At 37.6% G+C, this 14,808-nt stretch overlaps 1 protein-coding gene across 2 annotated transcripts in view; it reads right to left on the reverse strand.

The window, feature by feature from the left end:
- Positions 1 to 331: 331 nt before the first annotated feature.
- Positions 332 to 14,808, reverse strand: part of EIF4E (eukaryotic translation initiation factor 4E) — a 31,522-nt gene continuing 17,045 nt past the window's right edge. For both annotated transcript variants that reach the window (XM_017822229.1, XM_017822228.1), the window contains exons 3-7: positions 13,315 to 13,410; positions 11,233 to 11,296; positions 9,233 to 9,346; positions 6,541 to 6,680; positions 332 to 5,439 (exon numbers count right to left, since the gene is read on the reverse strand). In XM_017822229.1, coding sequence (XP_017677718.1) covers positions 5,325 to 5,439; positions 6,541 to 6,680; positions 9,233 to 9,346; positions 11,233 to 11,296; positions 13,315 to 13,410 — 529 coding nt within the window. In that variant the 3' untranslated portion in view covers positions 332 to 5,324. The remainder of the gene's footprint in view (positions 5,440 to 6,540; positions 6,681 to 9,232; positions 9,347 to 11,232; positions 11,297 to 13,314; positions 13,411 to 14,808) is intronic.

The raw sequence follows: 14,808 nt of genomic DNA on the forward strand, positions 1-14,808 counted from the left end.
TTAAACATCACCATGGTGGTACAATAGGAGTTCCTATTAGGAGTTCACCTGCAGTTTCCTGCTAGCTGGTGCCACTACACCAACACATTTAGACTACTCGTCCTACTGGACAACCTATGGCCAACAAGGAGAGAGCAGTCAGCAGCGTTTTTGCAATCATGTCACTCCAGTTCTGTTCAGAATAAGGCTCATCTGTGGGTGAGCTGAAGGAGCCCCAGCTATGCAAAAGCTCCAAACTGAAGAGTGAACACACATTTCCAAGTAGCCCCACACTCATTCATCTTTGATCTGTGTTTCTCTACATCCCAGACAGAGTCAAGAAGCTGAGACATTAGTTCCTCAGAAACTTTATTTTCATTCAAGCTACAGAAATAAAGTAGTACCTTCCAATTTCCCATCATATTTTCTGTGTATTTGTACGGCTCAGGGTGAGATGCACTAGGATAAACTACCCTGTACATACGGAGGAATATAAGGCTCAAAAACTAGCTTTACTTCAAAGAATGCCAAACCTTACCTATGAGGTTGGCTCCAACTCTTTGATAACATTAATAGGCACAACATAGGAAAAAGATTATCTAAACTACCTATTGTAAGCAAAATCCAATAATTCATTACAGAAAGTCAAAGAAACCTTTTAGAAATAAAAAAAACAGTTTTCTACTTTGAAAAAATAGATGAGTCATTTTTGCTTTATATATGATATATTCACACACACACTTTCAAGTATCATTTTCACTATTATCATACTTACATGGCTAGAGATAAAAAAATGAAATCCCATAAGCAGATTATTATGCCGAAGAAGTCACACAGTCTTTATCTGGATTTAGCAACACCTGGAATTCTCCATGGTATCACAGTGACTAAAAAAGCAGTGACTAGACTCAGTGTAATTTTTCCCTTTATTAAACATGTTTTAATAAGGCTTGAAAAGTATCAGGATTTAGAAAAATGGAGATGAGAAAAGCAGAGGCAGCCATAAACCCCACAAATTCTCAGCTAAGCTTGTCACACACTCAATACTAGTGGGGAGTAACAAAAAAATAAAACTGAGTTATGTTTGGTTAGCAGGCAAACTGATACCAACAAACAGACTTCAGCTAGGATGTTTTTACATTTAAGGCATCACACAGAACAAGTTAATACTGGGAAACATAACAGTCATCATGTGCACAGCCACAGTTCACATTTATCTCTGGACATCAGAACCTGCTTTATTTCAAAATAGAAAGGCTAGAAGGGAATCCCATAGTCTTTTGGGAAAGTGCCAGGCAGCCAACAGGCAAGAGCAGGAGTGACCATGGTTTTTATCACAGGGAAAGGAATTTAAGTGCTTATTAAGGGCTTTGCTGTAGTGCCACAGCCAGATGCCTGAAAACAAATTCTGGTGGAATACAAAACTAAGAGCTAAAAGGCAGAAAATCTGTTCTAGCAGCTAAAGTAAATGGGTGCCCCACAGAGATCAAAATGGCAAACCTTCAAGATTTAACAGCTTCTGGAGCTTGGAAGTGATGGAGAGGTTCAGCAGGTGCATTCAATATTAACTGCTTGTTAATATGCTCTGCACTTCTCCTCTCTAATTTGGATAGACAGGTATGAAATGTCTCAAAGTGAACCAGGTATAACTATTTCCTTACTGGTCATGTCATTTTCATTTGTCTGTTTCTTGCCCAATGTGGAAAGGCACAAATTCTGCATTAAAAAAGTTTATTGTAAGACTTAACTAAAACCTAGTTACAACAAAATTTTGTAGAAACCATTGACTGTTCTTAAGAGGGCAAAAGCCATATAAAAGTGAAGTGCCAGTCTGAAAGCTTTATGGGTTTAACTATCAAGCTCAACTATTTGATTGAGTACTTCAGTGGAGGATGTTCTTAAAATCTGGTTTTAAAACCATCAGGCCTAGACTCAAAAATAAAGCTTCTCGGAAACAGGGAAGGTCATATATCGAAGGGAAGATATATGTGACTTTTACAGACTGAAATGCAACAAATTTATTTTTTCTTTTAGTAAGGGCCCCATGGAGTCCAGAACATTTTTTTCCAAGCATTTCAGTAGGAAAAGATTCCATTAGGTAGGATGGAAGTTTTGAGCTCAGTCCAAGCTTGGCTAAAAGCTACTGTTCCAAGTTTCCAGAATTTGGCTAACATTAAAATTAAGTTTCCTGAGCTAGAGACAGACTGAAACACAAAACAGTGACAAGCAAGACAAACAGGAAGTGACAATGAAAAGCATTGCACAGCCCAAGACTTCCAGTACACCCAGAAGCTGACAATTCACACATACTCCTCATCTGTTACCCATCTTCCCAGGCTGTATTTCGGCACATTCTTACACCTCTTCAAACACAGCAAGTTTCTGCTTTCCTTGCTCTCCTGGTTTTGTATCACAGAAAACCACTTCTGAATGAAGATGCTTTGGACTCTTTAGTCTTCCCAGGCTTACTAAACCACACGCTGACAATGGCTACTAACCCTTCAGAGTTTAACAACACTGAATATTTTGCACCAACATTAGATACTTAAACATTTACTGCTTTTTTCCTCTCTTGAGCCTGTGGCTGTTTTATTGATACACAGAATGGAGAGCTTTCAGTTTTCTCCCGTAGCACAAATACAAACTACACCATTATAATCAGAAGAACATTAGAATGCAGCACAAAGTGATTTGCAAGCTGGAGAAAACCAGGTTCATGGTTATTTACTTCTTCTAACAGTGAATTAGAGGCATAGGTTATATATTTGATAAAGCAACTATGCCAGCTAATTTTCTCTCAAGTCTTCTAGAAATATCACAATTGTTACAGGAGCAGCAAAGAGCCTCAAATCAACCTACCTGCAGTTTCATACTACAGTGCAAGTCAGTTGGCTGCTTAAAGAGGTTCAGGTTCAAAAACCTGAGACCATACCAAAAGAAATCAATCACTTCTCTAGATGAACAAAATGCTGCTGCCCTAAACAATATTCTGCTCAGACTTGCAGTGAAATGAAACAAAACCAATACAATGTACTTCTCATAACAGCATTCCAGTTAATCTCAGCACTCTTTACAAAATGGCAGCACTATTAACGTTTCTGAATGACACTTCTTTCTAGTGAGCCTGGCCACAGTGCTCCCAAATTACACACACAAAGACAACCTAATGTCAACCACTCAGGAAGCCAATTCGTCTTCACATTCCCATGCATGCAAACATCACTGATGAGTAGCTGAAGCTGTAAGCTGGAAAACATGCAGGAATTGCTCTATTCTATTATCTGTGGTCTTATTAAACAAACCTGACTTGCTTTGCACACCTGCAGAATCGAGACAGGCAACCAGTTTCACCAGAATCCACAAAAACCTGCCTTAATAGCTCTCTCCACATCCAACACCTATCCTGGTTAATGACCAATACTGAAGGCATAGTACCATTAGATATAGATACCTACTCTAAGTGTTCCTATTAAACAGCCATAATAATGATCCAGACATTACTGTAATTAATGATCTGGACCTTTTTGGTATAGTCTGATATGCTCTTTATGACACACGTTTCTGATAAAACACGCAAATAAGTGTTCAAGTCTATTTTAGCACACAACAGATACTTCAGTGCCTTAATCAGGCAGATTCAACTGAAGCTTTACTGCCACAGTGACTAAACTTCCTTTAAGGAGTTATCAAAGATCAAAACCCTAATAAGCATCTGCCTTAACATTTCACTGAAGAAAGGCTACATAGCCCTGGCAAGACCTTTACTCACAAAGTAAGAAAATACCAAAAGCAATAAAGCACTGACTTTCCTGCATACTCTGCTTTAAATGAGTGGAAAGAAAAAGTATCTCATCTTTTGCTCAAAACAAGTTAACTCAATGACCCTCAATTTCCCCCCATCCTGCAAGTCAAGCAAACTTACAGCTCCCACAGCAACTTTCAAATGGTGAAATGAAACTTCGGTTAGCAACACAATCTAGGCCCTTGCATACTTTCGTTTTGTAGCCATGTCTCTAGTGCACTTTACTTGTACTTTGTATACGAATTACATCCTCAGAGCAGAATCACTCACTAAAGCACTTTCAGTGTAGCTCCTACCTGAAACTAAACAGCTTTCTATGTACCCTTGAAATTCCTGGTTGGCACAAAACAAAGCCAAAAGAGAAACAACGCAAACCGTTATCAATTAGACCAACCACTAAGAAAAAACAGTAGCCACATCAATATAATTTCACTTTGATATAGAGTGCTATCTAATAGATTTATTAAAAGTTTCAACAGACTATAGCTCCAGACTTTACCTTTCTTGGAAGACACTACTACAAAAGAAGCCACAGTAGAGACTGCCTTGTCACAAGAGGTACAAATACTTGCTGTATAGATGGAGAAATAAAAGGACAAATCTAGTTGTCTAAAAGACAATTCACTGTACACATTTTATTTACAGTTTTGTACACTGTCTTAATATGAATGGGACCGCTTTTCTACTTGAGCCATTTTAACCAAAGCAAAATAACCTAAGTAATACAAAGTGTTAAAATACAGCATAAGATACAAAAACAGACATACTATTTCTAGTAAGGAATGTAAATTACGGTGTTACATAAAAAAAAAATCCACATTTATGTTTAGGAAATCACACAAACAGATCACTGATTTGACTGAAATGCATAAGTTCGTAGCAAAGCTTTGATGTTACAAAAAAACCAAAAAATTACCAAAGAATGCACAAAATTAATGTTTATTCCACCTTTGTCATATTCCCAGATTCTTCACCAAGTGTTACATGAGCAAAAACAACTGAAATCAAAATATCACTAATGTTATCAAATAGGGAAAACAAATAAATTAATCTAGCAGCCATCAGCATAGGTTACAGCAAAGATGATGCTGTATAAAAAAATTGCTAGAAAACTGTATGCACCATACTCTTTTCCAAACCAGCAAAATGTTACTGCATACAATGCAAATGTAGAACAGAGTAATTTCCCGCAGGTACAGAAATGCAACTTCTTTTCTGAATACTGTGGATAAACAAATAATTTTTTTGTAATAGTAATGTTTCTACCAAGCTAATACAGAGTGGGCCAGAAACACATTTATGGATTTGGGGGGTGAAGTGTACTAAAATTCTGATTGGTAATGGTTACTTCAGCCAAAATAGAAGAATTGAACACAGAAGTACAAGACAAAGGCGAATGAGACTTCTCACAAATCTTAGCAACATTTAGATGGAAATCAAATTTAAATGTAGTCCACTCTGCTTTTGAAGAGGCTTTGGTTCAGCTCCCAATCTCGATTGCTTGACGCAGTCTCCTATGAAAGAATACTCAGAAGGTGTCGTCTTAAACAACAAACCTATTTTTAGTGGTGGAGCCGCTCTTAGTAGCTGTGTCTGCATGGGACTGATAACCAATCACTATCTTTGGAGGAAGTCCTAATCTTTCCTTGTATACCCTCCTGGAGGAAAAAAACAAAACAAAACAAAAAAAACACAACAGAACAACAGTTTAAGCAAAGTCCTTAGGAAGGAATTAGTATCAGGACACCTGCTTTTAACATAAGCTGACACCATCAAAAAGAGTTGCCTACTTAGAAACAGTTTCTCAGACGTGAATAAAGGACTTGAAATATGATTTTTCTAGCGTATTGCATCTAAAACCCCCTTACAGTTTTGTAAAATGACTTACCATATATAATAGAATAAGCCCTTGCAAAAAATTAACAGGCTTACATAAATGTAGAACGCAAGGATTCTACTGCTCTCATATGAGTATCATTATTATCAGCAAGCTGTATTCCCACATACAGAAACAAAATAGCCATGCATAAGCCATGGTCCAGGATTCCAGAACTACTGAGATGATAAAGTCACCTGAGCCAAATAAAACAGCAATTCCCTGAAACAGTCAGTTTTAATCAACAATCACAACTCCATTGCGGAGAGTGGCTGTCTTTGCTTTAACTACTGATAGAAAGCAGCCACCCCATGGTACTGGCCATGATCAGCTACTCAACAGAAGCTTTAAGAAATCAACAGCAGCTTTAAGAAAAATCAGCTTGGACCTTATGTCTTAAGAGAAGGAAGCAGCAGTACCTCCCTTAGACACACACGCTGTTCCTTAGCATAGAGTGAGTGGGGTACAAGACACTAAGGGCCACTCCTGTCCTGAGTCATGGCAATATGACAGCTGATGATCAACACAACTTACCTTGCTCTACTGTTACTTACTTCCCACCTTTACAAACTGGCACACTGCAACAGAACCCACATTATCTACAGGTATTAAGTGCAACAAATGAGAACTTCTGCCAAGATTTGTGTTGAATTGTTCATTATTTCTAATCTACAATGAAGGCAGTGCAGCAGTACAAAGTAGTTACTAGCACATGCCCATATAAAAAACTACACCATACCACAGATTTGGCACAGAATTACTTAAACTTGGGATACAGCTCTGCACAGGTTACATTTTCCTGAAGTGCATTCTCTATTAAGTTAGCTGGCTTTAAATGAATGGTTACACTTCATATATTCAAGACACCAATCACATTACTTACCCTATATGTGTAACTGCATCCCTGTTTTCACATTCAGTTGTCCATATTGCTATTTTATCACCCTTAGTTCTAACGTTAACAACAGCACCACATACATCATCACTGTAGTCATCAAACGACTCCCCAATAAGGCACAGCAGCTAGAAAACAAAGCAGTAGTTCAGAGTCAGAATCCTGCTCCATAGGCAAACACTCAGTGTACACATCAAGAACTGAGGAATGCTACACTTTACTGCCTACAGTCACTTGCCGTATAGCAATCATTTTCTGTTTATTGCAGTATCTTCTTGAAGTTCCAAATGTTACAAGTGAACATCAACCCAGGTGTAGTAGGACATCTTCCACCGATTCTGAATTTTCCATTCCTCCTCCTGTCCCACCAGGTACGAGTTCTGACACAACTGATCATTTACACAGTGCTGCCTCCCTCCACATACTCCCAATCCAAAACAAGGTAAGAATTAAAGGAATATATTCTTTCTACAGTACATTTAACATAGGTAGACAAATCTGAAATTTTATTTCCATCCATTACCTAGGAAGTACCTGTGAAGAACTATTTGCATAATATCAGCCATGTAAGGTTTAACTTCAATGCTGAAGTCTATCAATGCAGAGGTAAATCGCACTGCAGTCAGATGAGAAGCGCTATTCAATGAAGTGCTACTTCCAGCAACACAGTCAGGAAGTTTCAGTGTTTCCATAAACTCTACAGTGGGCATCAGTGCTCCTGAACAGTGTGCAATGCAAGTGCACCAATACAAGTGTACAAGTAACACAAGATTCTTCCCAACAGGCTTCTAATGGTGAAGTTTGGAACTGGCAGAGGTATTTTACTTCAGGAACATCATACTGAGGGGGGTCACAGCCCCATGCAATATGCTAATTGTCAAAGTGATATTTAAAATCTTCAACTTGCAACCTATAAAACAAGCAATACAGATAATCAAAACTTATAGTTTCTTGTCTTTGAGACAGATTCATCTAGTCTATGCTGAATTAAAAATCCTTCTACACACTGAAGTACACAATCTCCAAATGAACGCTTGTTTAATTCACTTGCACAGTACATTAAATACAGTGCTATTACATCAGTTTTCCAGAATCACTTATAACATTTGGAAATTCAACACATTTGCAATTTTTCAAACAAAGCAGGTCTTCCAGTACCCATGAGACCTACAAGGGTTGGCCTCATCGAGGAAATACAAAAAGGACAAAGTGTGCTAATGAATAAATCAGGTATAACTACTTGTGCTTTAAATGTTACACCCAACCGCAGGCTGCACGCACTCGATGAGTAATGCAAGCCATAAATGGCTAAGATTAAACCACACACAAACATGCAAAATATTGATCAACAGCCTTAGTACACACATAAGCAAAGATGACTACTATGCTCAATAAACACTAGTCAGGTACACTCTTCATGAATGCTGCACAACAGGGGAAAAAAGTCTTCTCAACTCAAGTTTAATTTACAGTTAAGATCATTGTATTACAAAAAAAATTTGTTCCAAATGAGAGTTATAAAGGCTTTGGTTTTTATTGGAGAAAATTGGTTACATATAATTACTGGAATTAGAAGTGACAAGGGTTGCTTTGGAGCACATATCAGTCACCCGGGTATTTAGGCTCTGTGCCATTGCTTGCTGCTAAACAAAAATCAGAGCCCTCTAACCCTAAGTCTACACAGACCACCTGCATGTTTCCAAGCCACATGTAATGGCTGGCAGGAATCAGGACTCATACACGTGTGTAGGCCAAATGCACACTGTAAGATGTTAATTTACTCATGTGCAGTCACACAGCCTAGTAGCGTAATGCTCCCAATCCTCTCTGCAAACCACAACTACAGGGACTAGAAAGATCCTGAAAGTTCAGGTGTTTTTGATACCTCTGCTTTCATTCTGAAAGCCATTTCTCTCTATTGAAGGGACACAATACTTCTTGCCTCTCACACAAGCAAGGAAAAAAGATCAGAGATTTGCTAAGACTGCTTTTGTTGTCCTGTCTACAATCCATGATTCTAAACCTAGATCACACTAGACTGTTTTAGGCTCTTCTGAGTCAGTTCCTAAACAATACAGTCATATCCTTTTCTACAACACATTTAATGCAACCCACATAATCTCTAGAAATATATTTACCATTCAGTTAAATCTATTCCTAAGAGAGAACAGCAATAGAAGACATATTTATAGTGTACATACAGGATGAACATACTATTACTTGCCTGCCCTGGTGTTAAGATAAAAACAGGAAGAAAAAAATAAATCAAAGTCCCTTGTTTCAGCAAGGCCAAAACCTGAGAACTATTCATTTTTCCAGAAGTATTTGTAAAGCAAATTTTTATATTCCAGCAGTTGAATCTGCAAGTTACACTCAAGACAACGTAGTATTTTCACAGTAGCTCAACAGCTGTTCTGTACATTCCACAGGAAAAGATTAATCTGCCCTGCAGAGATCTCTCTGCCTGTTACAATGAAGTATTGAACAGAATACAACTACATTAAGGATCACTATTGAAAAATCATGTTTCAAATACAGCCTGTCAATCAAAACTTACAGGACACTGCTGACAAGAAGTTTAGAAGATTAGTGTGGCACACAAAGATCAAACCAGTTAAAAATATTTTAATGCAAACACAAGACTCCTCAGCTGCAACAGTTGTCAGGCCATAGTGCTTACTGTCTCTAGCCAGAAGCGATCAAGGTCACTTCGTCTCTGCTGTTTGTTTAGTGTAATTAGCCATCGCCCTCCTCGCTTGTTTTTTTCATCTTCCCACATGGGTTCAATCCCATCCTGCAAAAAATGGCCAGAAGTTATATTAGACTCAGTCTGTATTTTTCCTATAGAATAACCAAAAGGCCAATGACAGCTGAAATAGTAAGTTAAGAAAAAAATTTATAGTTTAAGATCATTAAACACTGTCTCACAACAATACCAAAGCTCCAAAACAGCTCAACAAGTACACTTTCTCTAATTAATCTTTATTTCTACAGAAGACTCACAGCCCAGGCAAGTCTTAGCTACATATTACATTAAAAAAACCTGAGGCAACAGGCAAAGTCAACCACCCACTTTGTCCTGCACGAAACTAGAATGTAGCTGCTAATTTTATCTGCAGTCCTTATTTTATGCTTTGGACTCAGTGCAATGTCAGCCAAGCGCTTCACTTATGCATACAGACTATTTCACTGAAACAGACACCTTTGGCAGTCTACCTCACTGACCTTCTTCACACACAAGGTGAGAATAAGGGTTTTCATTGTCAGGACAAAAAAAAAAAAGAAAAAAAGAAAAAAATCAACACATTATTTCAAAGCAAGTTCTGATTCACATTTTACCAATGGCCCTGCACTGAATTAAATGACTTTGGATGTGCTGATCCACCAGCTATGTTGCACTTCAGAAGGTCATTCAAAAACTAAGTAATTGTCTAGACAAAGGAATTTGGTTAAGAACTGTCCAATAAGAGAACTGTACTACGGAACTTAGGCTGAAAACAAAAAGTGTTCAACATGCAGGATGTGGAGTGGTGTCAGCTCACTTTAAATATAACACGCTCACTGGCAGCTGCAGATCTTAAACTACTTCATCACCTTTAAGAGGCACTCTTAGGAGGTCACAACTGAAGGACAACAGTAAGAGATGGCTGGTGAGCCTGCAACAGTTGCCAATTTATACCTGTTTCAGTTATATATTTAAGGTTTTACTGCTTGATGATAAGCAAACACAGGATAGATACATGTACTTAAAACACAAATTTAACATTCATGCGAAAAATACAAGTATGATCCATAGATATCCTACCCTCTAAAGGGTCTACAGCTTCTCAAAAATTCTAGTAAGGTATTTCAGTCACTTAGAATATCATTACCTTCCTAAACCCAAGCATGAGCACCTCTTCACTATCTAAAGCTGCTGGGGTTTACAAACAATGTACGGTTTGCTGAGGAGTCCCAGCCCATTGCTGGGCTTTATGAGCAAAGGAGGAACCAGGCACCAGTACTTCAGGGACTATTTAGATATTTGAATCCAGAAAGGAAGCTGTATGTTAGAAGCACTTCCAAGAGGTAAGGATTTAACTTAGAGCTCCAATTCGGATCCTCCACTCCAGCTGAGGCACGATTTCATGTGCCCTTTCCCATAAGCACTTTCTATTCACCAGTTTGGGCACTTCCTCAGCATGCTTTACATGTCCATGTTGAGCACAATTTTCTATTTCATACACAAGTAACACAGCATTTAATTGGCAGCATGAAAATTAATAGGAGCCTTGTCCACTTGGCTAGTAGAATCCGTAAAGAATACTGGAAAACATTGCTGCCTCCCGTAGACATTTTAACTCATTTCACATCAAGTGACAGAGCTGGAAAACCTTTCATATTATAAAAATTTACACAATTATTTGCACAAATCTCAAATGTAGAATGGAGACAAACAGTAACATTAAAACGTACTGTCTGAGTGTTAAAGCAAGTACTCGTATTTTCAGAAGTCAGCGACAGCCTGATTTTCAGACAGCACATAATTGGGACTTTCTAAAAAAAATTAACACCTTTAGAACACTCCCAACCATGTTCCTAAATGTCTTAAGTAAAATATCTGGACAGTATCTTGCTTTCTCAGGAAACCATCCATAAACATCCATAACTGAAAAAAAAAAAAAAGGTTAGCAAGCATACCTTAAAGAGCGAGTAGTCACAGCCAGGCATTAAATTACTAGAGAGCTGGATATGGTTGTATAAACTATTGGAGGGAAAAAAGTGGGATTAAAAACTAAGCATCATTTTACAGTACAAAATTCTTAAAGAATCTAAGACATATGACCAAACAAGACCCAAAAATTAAAGAGCAATTAAGTTATTTCAAAAGCAATCCTACTTCTTAAATATTTTTCAACAGTATAAAAGCACTTGCTTTAAGATGCTCTGGTCTTAAAGCAGCAGAATGGAAGCCAGTTTATGAACACTTGTGGGGTTCTTATACCAATGCCTCTTCTAAATCTAATTCTAACAAAGTTATTAGGAATGTAACTCACTGAGCTTTCACGGCAACAAGTCCTGCATACATGTGTATTCTGGACGTATACATACATGGAATAATTGTTTATATTTCTAAAGCTAATCTCACTGCAGAGAATGTTTTTAAAGAGAAGTAATCGACTTTGTATTTAATACAGTCATCATCATGGCTAGGCTTTGTGAACAAAGATTTAGGAATTTAATACAGTACTCCAGGTTTAAATGTTCTAGGTCTGATAGTTTGAATTAAGGACTCAAAAGGCAAGAACAGATGACTGACAACAAAACAAAATTTATATTCAGAATTAAATTTACAACTGTGCAATTCAGAGAAAAACATTCTAAGGAGTACATACTGTCTCCTCCTCTAGCAAGGAGAGAGATTACTTTTGTTCCCTTCTGCCTGCACATATTACAGCAACCTGTAGCCCAAGACTAACATTCAGGCACAGTTCAGCATCAAAAAGAAAATTAATTAGTGTGATGTTCTAACAATGAGAAATCAGGCACAGGAATTTACAATGCCAATAAACTTAAAAGAAGCAAGCTGGTAAATGTGTATCTTGACCATAACATGTTCTTCCCAGAAGAACACACCTATTCCTCACTCCAACCACAAAGGAGGTTTAACTTCTCAGTTGCTTCTGACCGATTTTACACCCTCACTGTAGATATCTCCATTAAGCACTTCTTTTCATTACCCAAACATTCTTGGTTATAGGAGCTTAAAAACTTACCCTTAACCAACTTTAATAGGGCAGCTAAATTTGTTTAAAGCTCACATCACATACCACAAGTCTGCAAACTACGGTTCACTCAACCATTAATCACTCCCAGAGTAGGAATGGGAAAGCTGGTTACGAGCCCAGAATCTCATTCCCCTCCCTGTGACAACTACACTGATGAAGTTCCTGAAAATGTAGAAGCATTTTTCTTCTCTATTTGTGCTAATTAGTCATCTTATTCTGCTAAGGCACCATGTCTCTTCCTTGCTGATCACATCCAAAAAAAGTATGCGACAAAAACTTTAAAAACCCTACCACTCAATGTAGCATGAAACACTAAGAAAGCAACAGTGCTTTTTTTCACCCTCAATTTCATGCCACTTGCATTTTCTCTACATTTTCATCATTATGGCAGGCAAAATCTTTCAAGCCAATCACCCAAATCTGACTGAAGCCACTGTTCAGAAAGTATGGGCCTACTTCAAAGGCTTTGGAAGCCTAAATTCTTTCACAGACCTTCAAATTAGAATGAAGGTAATTTCTTCTGTAACCTCTAACACACTTCTTTTAGGGATGCCATTAATCTGCATGAATCTCAAGTACTCTGCTCAAGATTCAGGTACCCTTGAACATGTGCAGAGAGACAGCAGCCCGAGAATTTAGTCAAGGGGGAAAATGTAGGGGCAAGGAAGTGAAAATCAGAATTTACAAGTCCATGCTTCTATGAGATAGCTACTGCACAAATAAGATTTTCTACATGTGTCATGTACATATGAATATAAGCAGTGTTACAGCAAGACAACGTGCATTGAAACTGTGAACAACTTTTCCACTGACATTCTCTTCAAAGGTGACATTCTACCACAAGGCATAGACTTCACCTTCAATTTTGCAAATATTTCACATTACACCCAAAAAATTTGTGGTTAATGGAGTACTTAATGGCTTTTTTGACTTTGACATAAACTCTGCCAACAAATCCCAGAATTACCATGCAGATTGAAAAATTTTTACTTACGCCCAAAAGTCTTCAACAGTATCAAACTTTGAGATAAGACGAAGATTTGCTTGCCAAGTTTTGCTCTTGTCATTTTTAAAAAACCAGAGTGCCCATCTAAAAGAAAATAAAGTATATAAAAAAATATAATAATTAGTATTGTTATATCCAAACTAATTGCAAACCTTAAGATATTAATCAGCACAGAGGTCAGCTTTCATCAATAAGCTACATGATATATTCTGTTCTCAAATACTTTACAGATAACGATATTTGTGTTCCCATTACAAGAATCATGGCAGATTTGATCAATCCCTTTAGGTAAACATTTTAAATATTTTTGGAACTTTACTAAGACTCTAAACTTCACACGTTCCATTTCTCCTTGCAGTCACTACTAAACTGCAGTCCCCTACCGCAAATAACTGATTACGGTCTAAAACAACAACTAATAAAACCAGCAGCACAGTTCCCTGTCCAGTAATTTCCTTGTAGAGGTTACATAAGCTAGTTATATCACTCCAAAGCTATACATGCACATAAAAGAAAGCATACATTTTAAAAGGGAAGCTGCCTTAACTTACTAACGGCAACATTCTTAAACCCCCACAAGTTTATTGTTTCAAGTTCTAAAATCAGCATATATAAAGACAAGACTAAATGAAAAAAATCATCTCTACTGAGTACAAATCTCAACACATTATAAATCAAACCTTTCACATAAAGATTCTCTTTCTGGATTTAAAATGCATCATTTAAAAAGCTGGAACAGAATACCCGATGAAGCATTTAATTAAACAGGTTTATTTTTCACTCCAATCGTTTCAATAGTGTTGAAATCACTCAGGTTTGCACTAGAGTAGATTTATCTTCTCACAGAAAAAAACTTTAGGTTACCAGATATGAATCTATTGATCAATCAACTGACCCTTCCTGATGTTCCAAATCTTGTTTTACAAGTTTACTCCTTTCCAGTAATAGCCTCACTACCACTTGTAAAGGAGTGTCAGCACCAATTTATTCAAGGCGTTTTGAGGAAACAGTGGAAGGATGGAAGCTGAAAGACAACAAGGAAAATGGGATGCATGCAGCATAGCACTACAGGGTAGCATGGTTTTCCACACTTACTCAAAACTTAGGAAAAGAGTAAGGTGTCACTTGGCACAAGGTTCACTTTGGAGCAGTGCCTACCTACTAACACAAAGTACTGAGCATCCCACATTAACTCTTCAGCTGATTTGGAGAAAATTACTTCCTAGCTGGTCTCTTTGAAGCTGTAGGAAGGCTTGGATTTTTCACTAACTTTTAACTATAATTTTAACTACAAGTTTTTACCACTGGCACCTTAATTTACCCAAGTATAAGGCAAGGCTTTCCAGTTCTGCTGGACAGCAACTTCAGCTCAGTGTCAGCCTATTAAAACACACCAGACAAAAGCAACAAAAGCTCTGCTCATCTCCAACTAAAAGCAAAGCCATGCTCTTTCCAAGTACCTGGCTGCATTTTGAAAATTTG

The sequence above is a fragment of the Lepidothrix coronata genome, unplaced genomic scaffold (assembly GCF_001604755.1).
Source record: "Lepidothrix coronata isolate B3197 unplaced genomic scaffold, Lepidothrix_coronata-1.0 Scaffold96, whole genome shotgun sequence".
NCBI lineage: Eukaryota > Metazoa > Chordata > Aves > Passeriformes > Pipridae > Lepidothrix > Lepidothrix coronata.